Here is a 25007-nt window from a genome sequence, read left to right on the forward strand (position 1 = left end):
TTTTCTCCCAGAGAACAAAATTCAGCAGGGCCCTATGGGGCAGGGAGCCCCTTTTCCCTGTCTTCTCTAAGAGCTACACCCAGACCAGCTGGTTATTAGCAGAGGCCCCGCTGCTCCTCATGGGAACGCTGGTGGAAGACGAAGGTGATGGCAGTGGAGGCAGCATCCCAAGCAGCCTGGAGTACCTCATCCTTGAGCCCCCGCTTATCAGTGCTGTGGTTCCACTGAGCCAGGTCTGATGTGCAGTCAGAACCATCAGGGGGTGGCCTGACCTGGTGGCTGTTGACACAACGGCGGCAGCGTAACCTGGTGGCAGAGGACAGAGCTGTGGTCACTATAGATCCCATCTCCATGCTGTGCAGGGAGTCCAGGGGTAATGGCCAGCCAAGGGCACTCTACCCACCTGTCATGTGTGTCACTGAGGCTAGCCTCATCCAGGGTAAACAGCTCCTTCAACTCGCCCAGAGAGAAGTGGCGCTCCACATCCTGCTCCTCATCCACCACACAGCTGCTCAGTGCCTTCTTGTGGCTCTGACGCTGAAAGATCTTCTCCTCAATGGTTCCTGCCTGCGGGGGGCAGGGGAGGAGGGGCGGAGCCAGGAATGCGGAGCTAAGTCATCCCCATACACAGAGGGCAGGAAAACCCATGGGTTGAAACTATAGGCAGCCAAGAGAAGGCAAGATGAATGAAAAGAGTCCTGTAGCAATACCTCTGCTCAGCTGAATCAATTTTCCCAGTTTATCTCTTGGGACCGACCATGACTTCTGCATGTCTGCCCACCCAGGATATTTTCTGTAACAATGGAGGATTTCAGGGCCTGGCTAAATTCCTTCAGTGTGAGCTGAGGTTTGTCTGCAGCAGCTTCACCAGACCTCTTTACCAAGCCAAAGTCTCACTCACTATCATCTAGGTATCCTATGCCAGGCTCTGTGCTAACACTAGGATACAGAGAAGAATCAAATATGACTCCTGTTCTTGAACACATAGACTAGTGGGAGAGACAGATATATAAACTACTTGGTACAATGATAGAAATATGCATAGGATACCCAGGGGCCCACAAGAGGGATGGTAGAGTAAAAGTGTTAAAAAGCTTAAATGTGAAGATTATCCTTGGGGCTGGCCCCGTGGCCAAGTGGTTAAGTTCACACGCTCTGCTGCGGTGGCCCAGGGTTTCGCTGGTTTGGATCCTGGGCACGGACATGGCACCACTTGTCAGACCACGTTGAGGCAGCGTCCCACATGCCACAACTAGAAGGACCCACAACTAAAATATACAACTATGTACTGTGGGATTTGGGGAGAAAAAGCAGGAAAAAAATGGCAACAGTTGGTAGCTCAGGTGCCAATCTTTAAAAAAAAAAGATTATCCTTGAGCTGAATCTTGAAAATTGAATAGATGGTTTACAAGAAAAGAGAGAAGGGAAGGCATTCCCAGCATAAGAGAAAAGGAATAAGCCTGGCCTACTGGAGGACTGTGAGGAGTGCAGCCTATCTAGAGGATGGTGGGAGTGTAGTAACAGCTGGGACTGAGCAAGTCAGCAGAGGCCATATTGGAGAATCTTGGATGCCATTGGCCTTGTTCTGGAAGTGAGGAAAAGCAAAATCAGAATTTTTGGAAAGCTCATTCTGGAAGCAGTATGTGAGGAATGGAACCCCATGGAGCCAGAGCTACTTAAGGTAGAATTAGGAATTAATTAATTAAGGTAAGAATTAGGAAGCTGCTACAATATCTAAGTGAGAGATGACTGTGACCTTAGTTTAGCATGGAATAGAGACGAAAGTTAGATTAAGAAAATTTAGTAAGGTAAAATCAATGGTAATTGGAATCTGGCTGTTCGGAGACAGAGAATGATCTAGTAGGATGATGCCCAGATTTGGGTTGGGTAGATAAGGGAGCCATTGGATGACAGAATTCAGAAGGGGAATGAGTTTAGTCATGATGCATCTAAAGTGCTCATAAGACAGTCAAGTGGAAATGTACAGTCAGTGATGGAAATATATGTCTAGAACTCAGGTAAGAGATCTGGGCTAAAAATTTAGTTAGAGATTTGTCAATATAATGAGTATATGTAATCACAGAGGTAGGAAACCAGAGTGGAGTTTCCAAAGAGAAAAGAATTTTAAAAGTAGTAGTCAACAGTGTCAGATACACAAAGAGGAAAAATCAAGAGTCTCTTGTTTTAGCAATTAGGAAGCTAACAGTACATTCAAAAGCAGGTTCAGTGGCATAAGTAGTCTTATGAGTAAGTAGAAGATGAGTAGGTGAAGTTATCTGTAGGCTTTGGAAAAATATGAGAGTGAATGAATGGAAGGTAACCCAAGGTAGTGGCTAGAATAGGACAGAGGGTTGAGAAATTGTTTTGTTTTCAAGGTGAGAGCTACTTGAGCATGTTTAGACTTTGAGGGAAAAAAAGAGAAATCGATCAACTAAGAAAGGAAAGGATGGGAAGGGGTCTAGAGCCGAACTGGAGTGATAAGCCTCAGACAGAGGAAAGAAATGAACTTCCTCTGAGATGGAAAAGGAAGAGCCGGTGTAGAGATTTACAGAAGAAAGGAAGGGAGGCGAGAGAATGCAAGCCTGATAGCCTACATTTTCTCTGTGAAGCAGAACACAAAGTCTCTGCAGAAAGAGTGAGAGACAGGGTTAGGTAGGCAACCTGAGGGAAGTGGTGAATGCTTGAAGTGGCTGTTGAAGGAAATGAAATACGACCCAGCCCAAAATGGAGAAAATCTGTGGTAGAGCCAATCCGTAAACGCAAATTTTATCTAGTGCAGAAGCTGAGAACAGCTGTAATGATCCATGTGGAGTAGATATTAGGGAAAGAATGGCTGAAAGGATACACAGTGAGGATCAGACTGAATAGAAAGGGAAGTCAAGCCAGACTAGGGGGACGTACTAGGGACATGAAGTTGAAGCAGATGTAGGAGGTATAAGAAAGCTGGAAAAACAGAAGTAAGAGTAGAATGATAGCTATTCAAGTTTTCGGTACTGTGTAAAGTTTTGGTACTGTTAAAGTTCCAGAGTGTAGCCTTGGGAGTAATTAAATGAGGAGTTAAGGAGGTCCTTAGAGATGAAGTCAAGGAAACATGAAGGCCAGAGTGCTGGATGGTCCTTGAAGTCCTCCAGGATGATAGCTGGATTTGGGGAAGAAATGAAGACTGAGCTGATATCTGAGTTCATCAATGAATTAGGAAAATAGCAGAGAGAGTAGATGACTGTAGCGGGGAAGAAAAGGAGTGGTCAAGTCAAACAACATGAGCGTCAAAAGAGAAACTACAGGATGGATGGTCTAAGTGATCACTGAGAACTTGGAGACTGCTAATACCACTTCTTAGCCCCATGGGACATGGAGTGTGAGAAGACGACAAAGCAAGTAGAAATCAGGTACGAGGGAAAGCAGGTGTCCTGTGTAAAGGATGAGGCCACAGGGGAATTTAACTATTGAACAGGTGTCCAGAGGGCACAGTAAGAAGAATGTGAGGGAATGGGATGGAGAGAGGAGAGAAGAGAAGAATAAGAGGTCCAGGCTAAGCCCATAGCCTGACCACTGCTAGAGGCAGAGGGGCCAAAGACAGGCAGTGAGAAACAACCCAAGGTGGTCCTGAAGGTCTTGTCCCATGACCCACCCCTACTTTAACCACAATCACCATCCTTACAGACAGCAGGCGATAGATATAGCAGGTCTTCTTTTGACCGTCACGCCAGACCCGGGCCATGGCTTGTTCATCATTGGCCGGGTTCCAGTCAGGGTCAAACATGACCAGTCGGTTAGCCCCAATGAGATTGAGGCCACAGCCCCCAGCTTTGCTGCTCAGCATGAAGACAAAGTCAGGGCTCTAGAGAGGAAGCAAGAGAAAAAGAACCTCTTGCAGCCTGAAGTGGAATCCTACACAGCCCAGCCAACTGTTCTCTCACACATCTGTACTCTTATGCTCAGACCAGTTGTGAGCACCACCAGTTTGCCTACCAGCCAATTTCCCAGCCCACAAAGTCAGTTCCCAGCCCAGCCATCACCAACCAGCCTAACCCTGCCACACCCACCAGAAAAAAATCAAAGGAGTCTCTAAAGCAGAGCCCCCTTATAGCTTCTCTATCAACCCTTAATTCCATTGTGCCTGCACTGGTGATGTGAGGACAGGGGCTCTGCATTTACCAACGGATTGTTGAAGCGCTCCACAACCTTGGCTCGCTTCTTAATGGACATTGTGCCATCCAAGCGGACATACAAGTACCTGAAGGGGAATCCAAAGATCAAAACCCAAGAAGGAAGCAGAACCCCATGGAGCCAGAGCTACTTAAGGGACTGAACCAACCATGCTTTAGGCTGTCCACACACAGCCCAAGGCCCTAAACTCCCAAAGGGAGGAGCAGGGAGCTAGGGGCCAGGACTCTGTCCTGTGGGAGTACCTGAAGGACCAGGGGCTATTCTGCTTGGAGATGGAGCTGGGGTCACTGCAGCAAGAAGGGCACAGACATCTTCTGAGAAGTCCCTTCTGCACCCACATCTTGGCCCATATTCACCAATCAGAACACCTACTCTTTCTAGGGGGACAGTAGAGGAGGCACCCCTTGGCAGGCTGGTTAGGCTCTTCCCTACCTTCGGGCCCGGCAGAGCTTCTCAAAGAGGTCCAATGTCTGTGTATAATTGGACACCAGCACTACTTTGTCATTGCCACGGCTTCGGGTCACCGCCAGGATGTAATCAAGCACCAGCATCTTACCTGGGGAGATCAGCAAACCTTAGCCCCCCATAGGCCATCCCGATAGTTCAGGATTCTTACTCTTGATCTCCTGCCTGGAGACAGGATAGGTCTAGCACAAAGAGACAATCTCCCACCCCTCCTCCCAGAGGAACCCAAAGACTTTAGGAAAGGGCTCACCTGACAGCTGGGGCTCTAGAGCCTTGGAGCTATAACCAGGGGGGAATATGTCCAAGGCACCTTCAAAGCCATCTTCCTCTTCCACACACTTATCATAGATCAGAGCTGGATCTGAAAAAAAAAACCCAAAATGCCAGCTACATTGCTTTTGGAAGTTTCCACTTTAATGCTCATTAGAACCCCATCTGGAAGCCTACCCAGAAGACCTTCCTCAGCCCCAGGCTTGCTTGGCCCCAAATTCCAGTGTGCAGTCAGTACCACCTGGGACCATGAGTGGACAATCTTGTTCACTAATGTGTTCTCCCAACAAGAAGGGAGCTCTACCAGAGAGGGCAAGGTTTGCTACTTTTCCTCCTGTTCAACATTTTATATGCACGTGTGCACGTGCGCGCGCACACACACGCACACACACACACGCACACACACACACACGTGCGCGCGCGCGCACACACACACACACACGCACACACACGTGCGCACACACACACAGGCACACACAGGCACACACGCGCGCGCACACACACACACACACACACAGGCACACGCGCGCACACACACACACACACAGGCACAGTCCTATATACCCCAAGCATCAAGCATGGGCTGGCAGAGGTTAAGCAAAATTTCCAAAGCGAAGGGTCTGCTCTACAGAGTATACAGTGCAGGGCTCATGCCTCAGGGAGGGTTGGAATCACATGTGGCCTCTTTGAGGACTCTGGACAAGTTTTTCTTGCTTGCTCTCACAGAGGACTCCAGACAGACTGAACTCACGATTACATAGCTTCTTCAGTGAGGTGATGGAAGAAAGGGAAGACACACTCATTTTGCCCTCTCGCAACTCTTCTGCTGGCTTGGCCTGTCTCAGAAACTTCTTGTATAACTCATTCTGAAGAGGTGTCAGCCTGAAAAAAAGGCAGCTGGGTCAGTGGGAAAGGCTGGACCACACTTCTACCCTGAGGACACCTTAAGAGCCCAGCCAGGCCTCAGGGGCTGAGCTTTTACTCACTCACTCCACACCCCTCAGTTGAGTTCAGTACCTACAACAAACCACCTGCTCAATCTTCACAGGCAAATATTTAGAAAGGATATCAGATGTCCTCCGTATCAGGCACCTGGGGAGAACAGGATAAAAGGGTCAGGGGCTGATAAAACTGCCATGCTAATTACTGGAATACAAGCTACCACCCAGAGGACCAAGTCTGACTCTCTTCTGTGGTATCAAATGTCAGAGACCCATTAGCCCTACGGCATAGATATCCAAATCAGGGTCTCAGTCATGGAAATAGAGACCCTTTCAAGCAGTCTAGCTTAGACTGACAACTCTTCCCCTTCCCCTTCAAAAGCTTAGCTAATCTTCAAGAGAAGGCCAAGGTTTCCCATTGTCCAAGGTTTCTGACAGGGACAGCAAGAGGCAAACCACTAAGTCCTTAGGGAAGTTTCTGTTTGTATTTGCCCAAATGCTTGCTGCCACATGGCCCGAGGCTCAATGAAATTAACCCATACCTCCTGGCAGACCAGGAAGGACAGGGATCAGGCACCTCAGAAGTAGCTCCTAGGAACACCGTGACTCTCCTTCCTGCCATCTAAAATTGAGGGAGAGGTGGCCAGGCAGTTGGGAAGGGCAGGACTCTTTAGGATATAAGCCATCAAGTGTATATACCTACAACAGAGGAGTGCAGAATGTGCCTGCCCCCTAGGCTATGTGGCCCCCATGGAGAAAGCTCTCTCAGCCTGGGAGCCACACTCGTCCTTCAGATCTACTCCTACCTGTGGCAGAAGACTACGAGGCCTGGGAAAGAAAGCCTGGTGCTTTAGATCTGAGACTGACTGACAGCAAGCTTCTATAGTACTAATAATGCTCCAAGGGATATTTTGCTCAGGAAGTCCAGCAGCATCAGAAAAGAGCTTCCTCAGCAGGTTGCTAAGCAGCCCAAAATCAGACCACAGGCCCAAGCCAGGAAGAAAGCATTGAATTAGCCTGTAAGACCCTTTCATTTATTTAGTAGCTATGGTCAGAGCACAAATCTCACTCTCTCCCTAGAATCCCAGCCCTCAAAGGCCAAGGCCCCAAAAGATTGGCCTTGGATGGCTTAGGAGGCAATTTTGACGACCTAACTCAGGGAGGCCCAAAGAGAGGTGCTACTGTCTAGCCCAGCTCCCACCCTGCTATTACCTATTCACAATGCTGGTGAGCTCCCGAAGTCGCTCCTCTCCTAGGTGCCTGTCTGCCTCACTAGCAGCTGCATCTCGACCCTTCAAAATTGGCAACTCAAAATGCTTCTTGAACTCGTGGGCAGTTCCTAAGCATAAGAGAGAAGGAAAAATTACAGCATTAAAGAATGTGGGAAAGGAATGATTTTCGCACTGCCAGTAATGACAGACTACTTTGTTACAGACCAACCTTCCTGCCAAGAACAAAAAGAGTGAACAAATTACAAGCAATTTCTGTTTGAATTGATCAGAGAGCTACCAAAGCAGTGAAGACTTGAAAGGCCAAATAGTGAGATAGTAGATTAAAACCCAAAAATATAACCAATTACATTAAATATAAATGGACCAAATAATCCAATTAAAAGGCAGCTCAACTGTCAGACTGGATTTTTTTTAATGCCTACCTATATGCTGTGCTCTTTATAAAAAATGTAGTATGTATCAGTACAATGAAGTACTGATACCTGCTACAACGTGGATGACCCTTGAAAACATTATACTAAGTAAAAGAAGCCAAACACAAAAGGTCACATATGGTATGACTGCATTTATATGAAACTTCCAGAACCAGCAAATCCATAGAGACAGAAAGCAGATTGGTGGTTACTAAGGGTTGGGGTAATGGGGGATAGGGAATGACTGCATAATGGATATAGGCTTTTCTTTTGGCCAGGAAAAAAAATGGTCAGGTACCTCACAAAAGAGGATCTCCAAATGGCCAGTGAGCATATTAAAAGGTGTTCGACTTTATTCAACATTAGGTAAATGCAATGAGGAGATATCACAAACACCAGAATGAGTAAAATTAAAAAATTTCTTTTAAAGAAAATAAATATTGGTGACGATATAGAACAGAGATCATCCAACTACAGCCATGCACCAGCTACCTATTTCTGTAAATAAAGTTTTATTAGAACACAGTCATGCCCATTCATTTACATATTATTTATGGCTGCTCTCATGCCACAATAGCAGAGCTGAATAACTGTGACAGAGACAGTATGACCTATGAGCCTAAAATACTATATAACCAGGAAAAAATTTGCTGACCCCAGATGTAGAGACACTGGAACTCTCATGCACTGCTGGTACAATCACTTTGGAAAACTGGAATATCTACTAGAGCTGAACACATGCATAACTTATGACTCAGCAAGTCCACTCTTAGGACAGAGAAATGCATACTTAACCAAGAGAAATGCATACTAAGCTCATGTAAAAACATCTACAAGAATATTCACAGCATCACTATTCAAAATAAAAAACCAGAAACAACTCAATTGTCTATCAACAATGGAATAGATAAATTCTGGTATATTCATAAAATGGAATAGCATAAAAAAAGAAAATGAACAAACTACTGCTACATGCAACAACATGGATGAATCTCATAAATATAATGTTGAACAAAAGAAACCAGATGCAAAGGAATATATACTGTATGATTCCATTCATATAAAGTTCAAAAATAGGCAAAAACCAATCTTGAGTGTCAGGAGAGTGTATACTTCTCGGGAAAAAGGAGAGTAGTAATTAAAAGGGGACGCTGCTGAGATGGTGGTAGTAATTGATCTGGTGGTGGCTACACAAGTGTGTTCACATGGTGAAAAATCCTGCTGCTCAGCCTGTTCTCTACCTAAAGTAATTTCCTGAGCACTGGCAAGTTGAGGTGGCACTGACAAACCCTTCCACAGCTATCTACATGCAAGAGTTGCCCAAAGTGTAGCTGCGAGGAGCTAGAGGGAGTGGGAAATGGGGAGTTATTGTTTAAAGGGTAGAGTTTCAGTTTTGCAAAATAAACAAAATTCTTGAGATGGAAAGTGGTGACAGCTGTACAACAATGTGAACATACTTAATGACACAGAATAGTACACTAAAGAATGGTTTAAAAAAAAAATCAGGGGCCAGCCCGGTGGCACAGTGGTTAAGTGCACTTAAGGGCTAATCTTCCAAAAAAGGCAGGGAGGGCCGGTCTAGTGGCATAGTGGTCAAATTCAGCTTGCTCCACTTCGGTGATGTGGATTCACAGGTTTGGATCCCAGGCGTGGACCTACACCACTCATCAAGCCACACTGTGGCAGTGTGGCAGCAACCCACGTACAAAATAGGGGAAGACTGGCACAGATGTTAGCTCAGGGCCAATCTTCCTCAAGCAAAAAAAAAGGGAGAATTGGCAACAGGTGTTAGCTCAGGGCTGCTCTTCCTCTCACACACACACACACACACACACACAAACTGCCCAAGACAGAGTCTGCTCTGAGGCCAAAGTTTTTGTGGGGCAGCCAGGATGTGATGAGCACAGTTGCCTGGGGGTAGTGTTTCCATCCCCAGCTCACAATGACACCACGCCCTGCATAGGCCCTGCCACCTCTGCAGTGGAAAAATGGCCAGAGTGGGCCATTCTTGCTGAGTTGCTCAGCAGAGCCAAGGTCACCCAACGACTTTGCTACTCCCTGACAAGAGAAGTCTTCCTACGAGAGTGCCTAGTGACCCACTAGCTCTCCTCAGCTTGAGTTACATTCCCAAGGCCACGGCAAGGCTCCTCTCCAATGTAGCAGACAAGGCTGCATTCTTACCCAGGATGCCTGAATTAACAAAATGTACCAAGCTGAAATACTCAAGGAGATCATTCTGGATGGGGGTCCCGGAGATGAGCACCCGCCGGCTGGTGTTCAAGCTGTCCAGGGCCTGGTAAGTCTGATTCTCAGAGTTCTTGAGCCTGTGTCCCTGCAAGGAAATCAGTTCTCACTTAGGCCTGGACACAATGTGACATCCCCAATGGTGGCAGTCTTGTGTATACAGGAAAAGAGGAATCATAAACATTACAGGTCCTGGGGCTTTGGGAAGTGAGCAGGCAGCATCAAGAGTGAGAGTGTACCGGCTTGCTTAGGGAAAAACATCAGGCTCAAGAGACAGACCTTCAGTTTCCAGACCAGTACTACATCCAGAAAGCAAGGATTGTTTCCTCCCCTCTTCTTCCCTGCCCCAACCTCCAGAGCCTTAGCAGCCTGCCTATCCTCTTCAGAGATCCTGCAGCCACATTAGAGACCTGTGCTTTCAGAGAATCCTCCCTCCCCACCAGCCCAACCAATCCAGAACCTCCTGAGCCAGATGCCTTCTACATTAGTCTCAGGCCAAGTCTGGGCTGTCAGTGCTAAAGGGACTTGGCCCAGGCTCCTCCTCTCTTCCCACAGAACCCACACAGCTCATATATCTAAAGAGTCTCTCTGACTCCCTTTGCATCTCTTCCCCAATCCCTATTCTCCCTGTCACCCACCCCACCACCATACACACCTCTGTTACTTCTCTCTTTTAAGTCTTTGTTTTGTTTTGTTTTGCTGAGGAAGACTGGCCCTGAGCCTATCTTCCTCCACTTCATATGTGGGATGCCTACCACAGCATGGCTTGCCAAGCGCTGCCATGTCCACACCTGGGATCCGAACCGGCAAACCCCGGGCCGCTGAAGCGGAATGTGCGCGCTTAACTGCTGTGCCACTGGGCCGGCGCCTCTTTTAACACTTTTTCAAGAAAATAATAAAGGACCATATCATCTTCCCTCTTTCCCCACATGGGCAAGATCAGGCTTGTGATCTGCCTCCAGCTGCCATTCAGCCCCTCACTGGGCAAGGCACACAAAACACAACCACCAGCGAAAGAATGAACAAATAAGTCAGTCTTGCACAATACAATTAAACACAGACCCTCCACTGACTCTCCCATCTATCAGACCAAGTCCAAGCCCATTAGCTTGGCACTTCTCAATGAGGCCCCAGCAAACTTCTCTGACCCTCTCCACAGCTTGTCATAGTCCAGGAAGTCGTAACTCCTCACCACTCCTAATACTGCATGTCCTTAGGTCTCTTTGCCCATGCCTCTCCTCTGCTCAGAATTCTCTTCCACAGGCAAATTGTTCCAATGTGACCTCCTATGCAAAGCCTTCCTCAATGACCCCAGGCTGTTGGTCTCTCTCACCTCTGTGCTCCAATGACACTGTACATAATAGCTGTTTACTGAATCCTTTTAATGTGCCAGACACTGTACTAAGCTCTTTACCTATATTCTCTTCTATAATCCAGATGACAGTCACATGAGTTGAAATTCTAACACCCATTTTAGAGACTCTGAGGTTCGGAGGTGAACTATCCAGAATCACACTGGTAGAAAGCAGCAGCACTGGCATTTGCACTCAGGTCTGAACGATTCTGCAGTCTGGGCCCTGTGCTGTTCCGCCTCTTGCCTACTGCTCTATATACGAGAGCACCACTCACACCCTGCCGTGCCCTCTCTCCTCACCTGGCCAGCAACTGCTTAGGGAGAGACCATGGCAGATTTGCCTTTACAGCTTCAGTGCACAGGACAGAGCCCCACACAGAGCACTGTGCAGTGAATGCTTGCTGAATGAAAGAACAAAGGAACAACCAACACTGCTATTAAAGAATTTGACGTAGAATTTTAATTTTTAAAAAATGACTGGATGTTGTACACCTAAAACTAACACAATGTTATGTTAATTACACCGCAATTAAAAAAAAATTCTTTAAGATATCCAAAACAAAAAAATTCAACTGAATTAAAAATGACTGGAGGCTCCAAGCACTAGCCCTGAAACAGAAGGCTGAGACTTCTGAGCTGAAGAGGAAAATGGAACTTGAAACTTGTGAGGAAATTACTCAAAAGGCCCTAGGGCAATGGACGTCAACACTTGGATCCCTCAAACTGAAGCTCCCTGAGAGCAGGCGTCATGGGATTCCCAGGGCCTGACACATAACAGGCCCTTAATAAATAACCCAATGGATGAACTGGGCTGATACACTATCCCTGTGGGTCTCCGTGGAAAAGAAAGCCAAACCCAGCTCCCTATGGGAGCTCCCTGGCTCCAGACCCAGCTCCTGCCACCATCGCCTGTGAATTTAAAACCCCAACTCTGCATGACAGCAAATCAAACATTTTGGCCCAATGAAGAGTTGTCAAAGCTCTTATTTATAAGCTTCTGCTGAATTCCTCTTTTGGCAGAGTTCTCAATTTATCCTTTTCAAAAGCAAAAAATGATACCAAGATTGAACACCACCACTTCTCTCTCGGAAACGTGAGCCCTATGAGTAGCATGCTTGTTTGTCATGCATTTCCCCAGCATCTTTCATCTGCCTTGTTTTGGGTTCTAGCATTTGTAAAGGAACATATACGGGTCTGGCTGAGGCACACAGGGACAGCCCTTCCATACCCAAGCCAAGCTTCTTCCTACACCAAGCTTTGAGTTATATCCAAGGCAGTAAGGGAGAGGAAAGTGAGCCAGGACTCGAAACCTCAGACCTGGATTCCAGTCCCAGCTCCCCATGTCCTCACCGGGGGGACCTGGACGAGTCACTGCACTTCCCTCAGCTAGTCTCATCTCCAAAACTGAGATGATGATGACATCAGTCCCTCCCTATTTGGACACTTTACAAAATGCTTCCACATAGCCTCACTCTTGATCCCGATTATGTCCTTTTCAGGTAGACGCTGTGCCATCTACCCTATAGATGAGGAAACTGAGGCTCAGAGCAGTCTCATCTGCACAATCATGCTTACAAGCGGCAGAGCCAAGGCTGATCCCAAGTCTTCTGACTTGCCCTGCCTAACTCAGAGTATTGTGAGGATCAATGATCTTGTACACAGAGTTAATATGCAAAACTATGTGTCCAGAGAGAAGCAGTGGCTGGGAGGAAGCGCTGTGGGTGCGGGGAACATGAAAGCCTGGGGTGGCAACTTCCCTCTCCATGGTCTGAACAGGACACTCTCTCCTCCTAGAGTAGGCTGACTATCTGTCAGGGCTTTGGCTTCCTCAGGTCTCTGAAAATTAACAAGCTGCCAAAAAATAAAAGGTAGATGAGCAGAAGGGAGGGCCGGCGGCTGCAGTGTGGCAAGAGGCACTCTTGTGCCCTGCAGAGTCAGCTCAGGAAACAAGAAAGAGTGAGGAGGAAAGGAACGCTACAGAGCAGAAGGAAACGTAGATGCCCCTCAGTCCTCAAGGACTTGACAGCTACAGCCTACCTTCCTCTCCAATGCCCTGGCCTCTGGATCAGGCTCCTGGCAGTCCCCTTCCAGGGTGAGAAAGCAAATGCCAGGACCCTGAGCTGCACAGGGTGGTCACACACATATGCCACCTCAACCTGCTAAATCTCTTACTCCTACCAGAAGGAACAGCCCATCAGTGTATCAGACATGCCAGACAATAACTGACTTTTCATAGGGACAAAAGCCCAACTGGGAAATAGCTCACAACTAGCAAGCATGGCACCCCAAAGTAAGATTTTCTTCTCTGTCCCCTCCCAAAAGACCCTCAGATACTGGGGTAATCTATAGTCCCCAGAGCACAGTCACACCTGCCAATCAGTTGACAGATCTGGCCAAGTCTTTCAGCCGCCTCTCCACTAGAGCTCCAAGGATGTGCAAAGTGACCTTAACTCTCCCAAGAAATGCAAACAACGGCAACAACTTCAAGATAGCCAAACCCCCTAGAATCCTGGAAAATTCTTTATACTTGGAAGCTCCCAGCCACCATCACTCCTTTCTAAGTAGTAGCATCTCTACCATCATTCATGCATAGTGCTGGAAAAGGTCAGGAAGTAACTATGGCCATATTTCCCCTAGTCCTAGAGAACCAACACAGATTAATGTAAGGTATATGGATGTCCACACTGGGCTTTCCTATCTCTGTGCTTCTGTTCATGAGTCCCCCAGCCTAGAATAAAAACCAGAGCTGACATTTACCAAGGTCTTATGACTACGATAAGAGCTTTCCCTCAATAGCCTCATTTAATCCCCACAATAATCCCATAAGGCAGATATTACCACCCTATTTTACTGACACAAAAACAGAAGCTCAGGTGATTAAGCAACTTGTCCCAGGTCCTATCACTGGTAAGCCGCAGAGCAGGATTTGAATAAAGGTCTCTCCAACCCTAGACCCTGTTCTCCTAAACTCTGTACGATGTCTCTCCACCCATCCTTCAAAGTCCTTCGTTGGTCTAGGAATACTGTGTGGAGGCAACAAAACCAATCAGCCTACAGCACCTCATCCTCCTCAGAGTTCCAAGCCCTACTCACTCCCTCTTTCGGCAGACTGGTATCTTGGGCTCGCCCTCTCACCCGCCCCTCTGAGGCAGCATGCTCTGTCCCCAGCATTCCCCAGTGACTGGCACAGCCCTGGGCTGGCAGTGCTCAGTGAGGAGACTTTGAGAAACTTTCTCCTACCCCCCCGACGGCTGAGTCAAGTACCTCGTCACATATGACCAGTCCAACACTCCCTTTCTGGAGGACTCCAACGTGAAGGCGGAATGTCTCATAGGAAATGATGAGGATGGGAGAAGGCACTCTGGCTCCACGCTGGTTCATGAATCCTTCTACAACAGAAAATTTGTCAAGGGAACAAATTTCAGAATATCTTAAAGAAAACACCAGTTTGACAGCTCTTTAATTTAGCCAGCTGGTAAATATTTCAACCATATTCCATGAGAATTCTCTTCTCTTCCACCCCTTCATTGCCCTCAACCCTGGCCATCAGTGAGCACACACTAAGAAAGGAGCATGTGGTGTGGAAAAGCGCAACCATCTTCGTTAAGCCTCCATACCCAGCTTTTGGTCTATCTCATCCTTAGAGCCTCCGTCGATGGCCAAAGGTTGGATCCTCCCTCCAAGCCATTTCCCAACTTCATTGTACCAGTTCTTCACTAGGCTGGAGGGCGACACCACCATTGCCTTGTCAATTTCTGGCTTGCACTCTGGACTCTGGCGCAAAAGCGTCCACATCAACGTGATGCACTGCAGTGTCTTGCCCAGGCCCATCTCGTCAGCCATGATGCAGCCATGGCTGCCAGGGATGCGCCGACTGGTGACACACTCCCACAGGAACTTCACTCCCTGGGGAATAACAGCACTCAGCCCACTTTGGCATCCACACCGCTGCTGCCGCAGGGATGGCAGCCTCCCAGGCTCAACCCCTTAGCCCATACCTCATTCCTCCCACCCCCATTTACCTCTCTCTGATGAGGCCGCAAGACCTTACTGAGAATAGGATCAACAACCACATGGACAGGGAGTTTTTCCCTAAGAAAGCACAGCAAAGAAAACATGAAGCTCAGACATGAGCAAGGGCATGCCCTCAGAAAGTTGTGTCCTGCTGATCCAGAGGCCACAGAGCCAGTTGACTGAGAGAGGACCTCCTTGGCCTGGTAATCAAACCATAGCAAATTCCTGCTCCAGGAGTTAGAAAGTTAGGAGGGGTGATGGATTCCCTATGCCATCACCTCAACCCTTCTTGCTCCCCCGAATGAGCCTAGCTGGAAAGGGTAAGGAACCCCCACCAACTAGACATAACCACATGCTCTTCCCCAGGCACTCCCCTTCCCCACCTATCCACTCTCTGGATGGTGCAGTAGCCATGACAGCACTCTGAAAACATATGCCAAAACCAAGGAGAAATCACACACCAAAATGCCCTCTGCCCTCTCGGGTAAGTGTAGTTAGAAGACCAGAACTGCTCAAGAAATACCAATGCACATACTTGTCAAGCTTCAGCTGGTCATGGGCGCTCAGTGGAGGAGGCTCGTACAGAACCAAGGCATCTTCATCCAGGGGGTCATGGAGGGCCCTGCGGACCCCAGCCCTTTTGAGGCCCAATGCTCGAGAGCCCAGAGGACCTAGAAATCAACAATCGGTCACCTAAGCCTCTGCAGTGAGTAGCTCCAGCAGGCCCAGCTCAAATGCCTATCCTTCACATAACCTTTCCCAAGCTCCCATATGACCCTCTCTCCCCTAGAACCTCTCCAAGCCCTGTATAGGCAACTCCACCTGACCATTATCCCAGTCTGCCTTAGACTAGTTTTTCCCACGTTACTTCTCCCATTCAGCTACAAACCTCTGGGGGGCAGGGTCTTGCTCATCTCAATTCAAATCAATTCCGGAAAGGTCTGAAACCCTACAGGGGCCTTTCAAGACTGAGAGCTCTTGAGAGTGGGCCTCCTCCCTCCCCAGTCCCAGTTTTAACACAATGCTATGCCCTACACAGGACAGGGGAAAACTGTGTAGAACCTAGGCCTCTGACAGAGTCAACCTCATAAAGGAGAGGCCATTGAACTCTCTTGGACTGAATGAAGCCTGGGTCCATTAGCCACCCTGGCCCACCAGGAGCTCCCTGAGCTCTGGCACATCCCCAACAAGATGAGGGTCTTGGCAGCCCCTGCTGAAGCTACCAAACACAGCCTTCACGCAGGCCTCAGGATGGTCAGCCCATACACAGTCACCACTGGACTGACGCCTTCAATTCCAAGCTAAAGCAGAGGTTTTTAATCTATTCAGGCACATTCACACATGAGTGATTAAAAAAACAGAGAAGTCTCCATTTTTACCTTGATAGTTCGGAATGGGGATTTTGAAAGGCTTTGACAAAATGCTTCGAATAAACGCTTCCTAAAAAGAATGAGAAGAAACAGGAATTCAGCATTGATTGGAGATGTTGTGCGACAACAGTTTTACAATGCAGTCTAAAATGCCTATTTAAGCATCATAATACATTCAGAGCATTGTATTTTGATTATGTCTCATTCAGATGCATGTGGAACATAAGATGCGCTCAATATTAGGTTAAGTTTTGTCCAACAGCTTCCGTCTTCGAGGCTTTACATAAGGTTCTACAAATACCCAGGGACAGCAGAGTGCCTTTGGCAAGTGCCGAGCCTCAGTCAACCACAAGGTTCAGACTCATCAGCTCATGAACGACCACGCCAGTGAGGACACCTAGCTATTCCCTAGGATGCAGCACCTCAAGAAGAAAGCACTAGACACTTACCCAACCCCAGTACTAACAGGAAACTCCAAAGTCTGGGTTCAACCACTGTCCTATAGGGCTACGTCTTCCCAAGCACACCTCACAAACCTTTTTTTATCGTATCAATTCTGCCTCTAATTCCCACATCAATTCCTACATCAGCCTTCTTGGGAACTAAAGAGCCCTTCAAAGAGTAGTGGTAACAAGAGTAATAGGAGTAGCAGTATTAGTAAAATAATAATATTAAAAACAACAGCAGGGCCAGCCCCGTGGCCGAGCGGTTAAGTTCACGTGCTCCGCTTCGGCGGCCCAGGGTTTCGCCAGTTCGAATCCTGGGCACGGACGTGGCACCACTCATCAGGCCATGCTGGGGCGGCATCCTGCATGCCACAACTAGAAGGACCCACAACTAAAAATACACAACTATGTACTGAGGGGGGCTTTGGGGAGAAAAAGGAAAAAAAAAAAAAACCAACAGCAAAAATGACAATAATGTGAGAGGCAGTACTAAGCCCTTGCATTCATGTTATCATTTAAACCTCACTAACAGCCCTATGAGATCTGTTTGATATTACTGGTATCCCCATTTTACAGAGGAGCAAATTGAGGCTTAGAGTGGTTGAATCACTTTCCCAGGTCACACAGCCAAGACAGATTCAGGACTTTCCTGATTCCAGGGCCCTTACTTGTAACCAGTGACAATACAGCCTCCTAACCCAACCTGTTTGAGTATAGCCAAGTGGATCAGCCCAGACTCAGCAGCCTCCTGCCATGGGAAGGCAGAAGAGAGAGAACAAGATGAGAAAGGGGACATAAGAGAAAGGGCAAGCCCATCACCAAGAAAAAGCAAGGGGGACAAAGGTGACAGGAAGCAGACACATGTAGGTCCCAGTCAAGGGTGGCCTTGGTCCCTCCACCTCAGGGCTTGCAGGAAGCCTCTGTGCCATCACCTCAGCCTGGAATCAGCCCTGGGCTATGGGGCTGGGGTGGGGCAGAGAGCAGCAAGGGGCGTCCACGGCACTAGCTCCTGAGCTAACCCTGACAACTCCCATCAAAGTTTTGGTCTACACACACCTGAGCCCTCTGAAGAATTACAATAGCCTGTGAACCCCAACAAAACAAGAGCTGGAAGCCAAGAGAGCAAGAAGAAAACAAGAGCAGAAACCCTAAAGGTAGTTTTAACGGGAATACATTAGGGAAAAAGAAGTGAAGAGAAAAACTCCCTTCCAGCAAAAAGGTAGTTTAATGTGGGAAAAAAAAAAAAGCAAGCCTATCTCACCCTGAAATTTTTACCTTTGTATTCTGACCCATTTCTATACCGATCATTATAAATTTCTAGAAACTTCATTTTTTATTACTTTTTTTTTTAGGAAGATTAGCCCTGAGCTAACATCTGTTGCCAATCCTCCTCTTTTTGCTGAGGAAGACTGGCCCTGAGCTAACATCCATGCCCATCTTCCTCTACTTTATATGTGGGACGCCTACCACAGCATGGCTTGCCAAACGGTGCCATGTCTTCACCCGGGATCCAAACCAGCAAACCCTGGGCCGCTGAAGCACTTAACCGCTGAGCCACCAGGCTGGCCCCTCAGTGTACTTTAAATAAGAAAAATGTAATGAATATTGGTGATCTATTGGAAGATAGAAAAGGAATGTGGATAAGTGAACTTCATTACCACACTAAACAACATGACAAGGGCAGGGTTGGAGAAAGGCCCAATTCTTTGTTTATTTGCATATTTCTTTGCAGCTGAATAAAATCTTTTATTGACTATTTCTAGTTACCATGTTATTATAATTATGAAGAGCAATGATAAGGAGAAACTCATATGAAAAATGCTAACAAAAAGCTACCTTTAAGTCAAAGAAGAGGAAAAGGAAGGAAATGGACTCTTCCTTTTTAATTTGGCATCAATTCTGCTTTCAATTCTGAAACTGAAATATTATTTTCAAGATTATCAATATAGAAGGCTAGATTTGAGGCTCTGAGTAGCCAAGAATTTATACTCCAAATTTAAAAAGCAAGACTTTCAATAAAATCCGGGAGCCAAGGGTTCTGCAGGGAGAACTGCAGGCTTGTGCAACCAGGACAGCAGGATTCTAGGGACCCAGGCCAAAAACGTCTGAGGGCACAGTCCACAAGACTTGCGATGGCCAGCCTCCGGGAATCTGGCCTGGTAATACCCGCTAGACTCCAGCAGAGGCAGGGGAGGCGCATGCTCTCACTTTGTACATTTAGTTACTGAAAATTCATACCGTCTTTCCTTCTGGCAGAAGAGGGAGAGCACTCCTCCTCCCACCAAGGTCGAGGCCTCCCTCTCCTGCAGAGATGCACTCCAGCAGTTCTGCCGTGTCTCTCCTGCATCATCTCTCCCTCTCTGCTGGCTCTTTCTCACAGCATTTAAAACATGCTTAACTATCTCAAAAACAAAAATTCCTTTGACCTCTTATCTCCTCCCTTTCAAACTTCTAGAGTTTTCTGTCTCTCCCTCCTTATCTCCCACACCTCCTATCTATCTTATGCCCCTTCTACTCCTCTGAAATGACTCTGGCCAAGATCACCAATGGCCTACATGACCCTAATTCCAATGGACATGCTTCTATCCTTATCTTACTAGGCAAAGCTGGCCATTCCTTCTCAAATATTCTCTGCCTTGACACCACTCTCCCACCATTCCACACTTCCATGACACCACTCTCCGACTATTCCACTTCTCTGGGACCTCATGTTCAGTCCCCTAAGGGGCTCTTCTTCCTCTGCCTAACCCCCTCAAGTCAGTGTTCCTCAGGGCTCAGCCCTCAGCTTTTCTGACTGTACCCCCACCCTGACACTCCAAAACACTTCAGAGGTATGAAATATTATCTCTATGCTAATTACCCCAAATCTATTTCCAGTCCATACCTTCCTCCTAGGTTCCATAATCATATTTGCAACCACCTCCAATCCCAGACATCTTACAAGACTTTAAACTCACAGCGTCTAAGGCTAAAGTCCTCATCTCCAGGGCTGCACTATGACTTTTGTGGGCCCAAGGCACTCTTGCCTCTTGGGTCCCTTCCTCCAGTTTTCACACAGGCTCTCCCCTCCATCTAGAACATTTCCCACACTCTTCGCCTGGCTGACCTCTTACATCCTTCAGGACTCAACCTAACCAGCATGTCCCTCAGATTCAGGTCTTCAACCAACCTCCAGACTGTGAGCCCCACTACTGTGTACTCCCACCACACCTGCACTTACATTACATAGCTACACTGGACAACTTCAATGGATCCTGAATGAAAACTGTCCCAGAGGACTACACACCATTTTTAAAGCTCAAGAAACAAATGACGTATTACTTAGTGAATTATATACATATCGTAAAACTATCACAAAAAAGCAAGGGATGATGAACATAATCCAGGATAATGGTTACCTCTGGGGATGGGAAAAGGGATTATGGCTTTGATAATGTTCCAGTCCTGGATAGTGGGTTCACAGGCACTTAGATTGTGTTTTATATCTTACACACGTTATATACATATAACATACATAACATTCTTTTCTTTTTATCAACTACTACATGAAAATGTTTTAAAACGTTTGCTGAATGAACAAATAGCTAACCTCCATTACACATCCTTATCAACATATTCCCATCTTTCCTTCAAAACATCCCTGTAAAGGAAACACACACTCCTGTGTGTCTCTCAATACTCTACTACAACACTTCACAACCAACACCAGGTGTGTGGGTTTTCCACACGTCGCAATTCTTCGACACCACCTGGGAGTCCTACAGTCTAGCTCAATTCTGACACTATCGACCTGGAGCAAGCATCAGATCCTACAGGTTAAGTGTTCAGCCCCACAAGACTTCTTCCCCCACCCCCACTTCAGAAGCCAATACCAAGTCTAGGTTGTTACCTGTGCTTCTGGCCAACAGGCTATAAATTGGAGGTTCCCACAACCCTCTCCTCGGGTTCAAATAATTTGCTCGAGTGGCTCACAGAAGTCAGGAATACAGTTTACTTACTGGATTACTGGGTTATCACAAAGGCTAGTGAAGAATATGAATGAACAGCCAGATGAGGAGATACACAGAAGAGACCTGGGAGGGTCCAGAGCGCAAGAGCTTCTGTCCCAGTGGACAGGGTGCACCACCCTCCCTGCACATGGATGCATTCCTGTTTGCTAACCCAGAAGCTCTCCAAACCCTGTCCTTTTGGGTTTTTTTTATGGAGACTTCATTACCATGATTAAATCATTGGCCAGCGGTGACTGAACCCAATTCTCCAGCCCTTCTTCCCTCCTAGAAATCAGGGTGGGGCTGAAAGTTCTAACCCTCTAATCCTAGGTTTGGTTTCCCTGGCAACCAGCCCTCAAGGTTAGGTTCTTTACAAAGGACATCTCTTTAAAGTAAATTCAGGTGTGGCTGAAAGTGGCTTGTCATGAATAACAAAAGACACCTTTGATGCTCTTATCACTTAAGAAATTCCAAGGGCAGAGAACTCAAAATCACTGTCCCTCAGAAAGCTTGGTGGAAAGAAGCTTCAGAGCTAGCAGACTTCAGGCAAATTACTTAACCCCTCTGAGACCCGGCTTCCTCATCCTAAAAAAGGAGAATTACATGAGATAATGCACAAAACCTGCCACGGTGATGCTTAAGTTTGACCTCAGTAGAGGAAATACGTGAAAGCTATAGGACTGCGATACTCCTTACAGCCACACGCAGAGACAGAGACTGAGCTGGCAGGAGGATCCTGGCTCCAACGCCTTCCCTCTCCTCTACCCTCCTGTCCTGCGGAATCTGAGCCACCTGAGAGCTGGTGCCCAAGTACCTATAAACAAAAGGGAGTCCAAGTCCAGCGCACATCTCTAAGGAAAGAGGCCAGGCCTCTCTCAGGCCGCGGAGCTGTGGGCAGGCTCAAAGCTCCCCATGAAGTTTATCTGTACAGCACTCTATACAGCACTGACGGAATCTTCAGGGACGAGAGGGTCCCTATGCAAAACAGGGCACACACATACACCGGCAGGCGGTAGCTGACTTACATGTTGACTACTGTCCAGACAGGGTGGCCGATTCGTTAGTTGAGTCAAAGCTTTCCGAAAAGGAGACAGGAAACTTTCCTGGCTCTGTGTCTCACTGCTGGATTTCCGTTTCTTAGGAGTCTAGGAGAGAGTATTGAAGAAGGTGAAGTCTGGAAGACCCGGGTGTTCACTACAATGGCAACTAATACTTAAAATGCTTATTGAGTGCCAGGCACTATGTTAAACTCTTCACATGTACTATTGTGTATCATCTTCACAGTCATGCTATGATATAGGTTTACTATCATCCTTATTTAACAGGTGAGAAAACCGGAGCTGAATGAGGTTAAAGAACCTGCCTAAGGTGAGGAGGGACAATGGAAGAGGTGAATGACGCCTGTGAAGGGCAAATCCGCCAGGAGCATGGAGTCATGCTGCCTCCAAATCTACACTCCAAAAGCCCCAAGGAATGGCTGAGCAACCGTTTGCCCTGAGTACTGCTGCCCCCAACTCCCGGGCCACTGAGGCCACTCCCCAGTCAGTCAACACCATGGCCGTGAGGACACTAGAATGGAATTTATTTTCAGGAGTCAACCAGCAGCAGCCAGCACCATTTATGACCTAGCTGCACCAAGTGCTACCCCAAGTTCAAGTCTGAGACCTATGTAAGTGGCAAGGGGCAGCCAGTGTGCCTCCCTCACAGGCAGAGGAGCCCCCTGCACACTACTGGTGCAACTTACAGAGCAAGCTCTACCACGCCATCAGGCAAGAACCCACTTGTACCAGCTTGCCAAGCTATATGAAGCATCAATGATGCTGTAAGACACAGATGAAACAGAAGCACCAGGCTCCTTCCCCTCTCAACACGTGCTTTGGCTCATACACTACCCCTGCCCAAAATTGCCTTCTAGACATTCCTTAGCTAATCCCTTCCTCCAAAGTTTGAGCGGCCAAGCCCCTGCTTCTTGAACTGCTCTCTCTCTCTCTCTCTGAAGTACATGCTCCATTGCCCTATTAATTTTGGTTTACATAGGTCCTGCCCATAGCCAGCCCCAGAAAGCCTCCAAGGCAGGAAGCAGAGCACAAGGCCCAGTCCAAAGTCAAACATGTTGTCCTTGAATGTCAGCAGGGACTGGAGGGGCACCATCCCTCAAATCTAGAACCAAACGAGTCCAGGACCCTCAGGTAGGCCCAGTATACTCTACTGCACTGGGCAGGGGACGAAAGGCAAAAGGGCAAGCTGCTAGTTGCTGCTGGGGGGCTCTTTTTTTCCAAGGGAGCCAAAGGGCCCAATCCAAGCTGCTCTTTTGCTTTGGAATACCTCTTCCTACCAGAGAAATTGAGGCTATATTAGCTTCTAGTGAGCACCTTGAGGACAAAGATTTTATTGATCTTGTCCAATGCCTGACACATGGTAAGCATATATGAAAGAGGCTTCTGGGGCCTCTTTGATATGTGCTTACTATAAAACATACGGAGGAGGCTTCTGTAGGTGACCAGGTTCATTCCATCTAACCCCAGAAACCAAGATCAGGCTTCCTTTTGGCTGGAAGCCCTGCATCCCCACCTTCCTTACCCCATTTAGGGCGGAGTACTCACCACTGCCCCAGGCTGCCAGTCTTCATCATCAAAGGCTCTGCCTTCTGGTTTTCTCTTGGCCAGCTGGCTGGGAGCTAAGCTTCTCCTCTGTTAAGGGGAGAATGAAAACTGAGCACCAGCATGGATCCTGCAGCCTGAGCCTATTAGACCCAAACACAAGGCTACCCACAGTCTTCTCTGGACCCACACTTACCATCCTGGGCCCAGGAGCATAAGACGTCAAGTACCCATCAGCCAAAGGTCAAAGGCGCCGAGCAGCTAAGAATGCAGAACCAGGGCCTGGTAAAGAGCGGGCTGCTGTATTACTAAGAGGATGGGCTAATTAAAGAGGGAGCACGGATGGAGGGGTCCCAGGCAGGGGCTAGGGTTTGGGTCCAAACTGTAAGAGTGTCGGTAGCCAGTCAGCCGAGGCAGGAGATCGGGCCAAAGAGGAAATGTCCAGGGAGAGAAGAGTAGAGGTCTGGGATGAGGCAGGAGACAGGTGGAGTGCAGGACCGGAAGAGTGGAGTCGGGATAAAGGTCCCAGGTGGATCGGTGAGGGGTGGTGCGGGGGGGGGGGGGGGGGGAGGTAGCTGGGGGGGAAGGTAATCACAGGCCAGAAGAGAGAGGCTGGAGTGAAAATCCGAGGCCCGGGGAGGGCGAAGCGCCCGAGTCCGGAGAAGGGGGATTTCCCAGCCTGGAGTGCGGATGGCAGGCCCGGACAGAGGGAGGCAGGGCAGGGGTCCAGGCGGGACAAGAAGCAGACCCGGGCTTGAGAGCGGAATCCCAGGCGGGGCTGGAAAGAGCGGCAGAGATGAAGTCGGACCCAAGCGCTCCCGCCGGCTCAACCTTCCTCTTCCCAAAGCGCGCGTTAACAGCCGCCAGGGCTCCCCGGTCCCGCCAGGCTCGGTCAATCGAACCTCCCGCGGTGCTGCCGCCACACCACCCATTGGCTGCGTTCGATGCGTTCGGCGCTCGCGACCCAAGGAACGGGGCGGGCCTAGTGCTGCGCCAACGTGCGGCCTGGCTCTGCGGCGGAAGAGGCCCACGGCCCTCTAGGAGGCGGGGCTTAGAAGGAGGGCGGGGCCGACAGCGGCGGGTGGGCGGAGCGCGCAGGCCCCGGCGGGCGTTTTGTGCCCGCGGGCCGGACTCTGGCTCTGGTCCCTCGGCGTTTGTCGGAGGCTGGTGACCTGGTCTTTCAGCAGCTCAGGTGACGATTTGCACCAGCCTGAGCTGCGGGGGAGTTGCCACCTGTCTGCGGAATCCTGAGGATGATGAAAGGCGGCACATGTCTGCATCCCCCCTGACTCGGACCTGAAGCGGAGGTCCCGGGTTGGAATCGGAAGTCGCCCACCCCGAGTGTGGTGGGAAGTCCCTCGGCCAGGGCGACCTACGATGAGGTCGGCTCCGGCGGTGAGAGCCCCCAGGGGACGTGATGTTTCGGTCCGGGGTGTGTTGGAGGAAGCTACCTTCCTTTGCTTGGCAAAACTGTGTTGGTGGAAGTGTGGTTTTTGGAG

General features: G+C 48.3%; 1 protein-coding gene across 2 annotated transcripts; it reads right to left on the reverse strand.

The window, feature by feature from the left end:
* Positions 1-83: 83 nt before the first annotated feature.
* On the reverse strand, positions 84-24380 carry RAD54L (RAD54 like). Of its 2 annotated transcripts, XM_046660968.1 has the most exons (19): positions 24257-24380; positions 23705-23769; positions 23512-23598; positions 21934-22053; positions 16483-16543; positions 15639-15774; positions 15112-15181; positions 14707-14995; positions 14354-14478; positions 9673-9823; positions 7059-7185; positions 5923-5997; positions 5657-5787; positions 4886-4996; positions 4603-4726; positions 4159-4237; positions 3662-3841; positions 404-567; positions 84-306 (listed from the first exon to the last, which is right to left on the reverse strand). In XM_046660968.1, exons 2-19 carry the CDS (start codon positions 23705-23707, stop codon positions 96-98), a joined length of 2244 nt encoding a protein of 747 aa, XP_046516924.1. In that variant the 5' UTR covers positions 23708-23769; positions 24257-24380; the 3' UTR covers positions 84-95. The 2 variants fall into 2 exon arrangements, with proteins under 2 accessions (XP_046516924.1, XP_046516922.1); XM_046660966.1 differs by having other exon boundaries at positions 23705-24364.
* Between the last annotated feature and the right edge of the window lie 627 nt (positions 24381-25007).

The sequence above is a fragment of the Equus quagga genome, chromosome 5 (genome assembly GCF_021613505.1).
Source record: "Equus quagga isolate Etosha38 chromosome 5, UCLA_HA_Equagga_1.0, whole genome shotgun sequence".
Classification (NCBI taxonomy): Eukaryota; Metazoa; Chordata; class Mammalia; order Perissodactyla; family Equidae; genus Equus; species Equus quagga.

Excerpts from the sequence above, each read along its gene's own strand:
- RAD54L (XM_046660968.1), bottom strand. Across the intron at positions 22,054-23,511 it reads ACTGGCAGCCTGGGGCAGTG|ACTCCTAAGAAACGGAAATC; the intron begins GTGAGTACTCCG and ends ACTCTCTCCTAG. Across the intron at positions 14,479-14,706 it reads TGAGATAGACCAAAAGCTGG|AAGGATTCATGAACCAGCGT; the intron begins GTATGGAGGCTT and ends TTTCTGTTGTAG.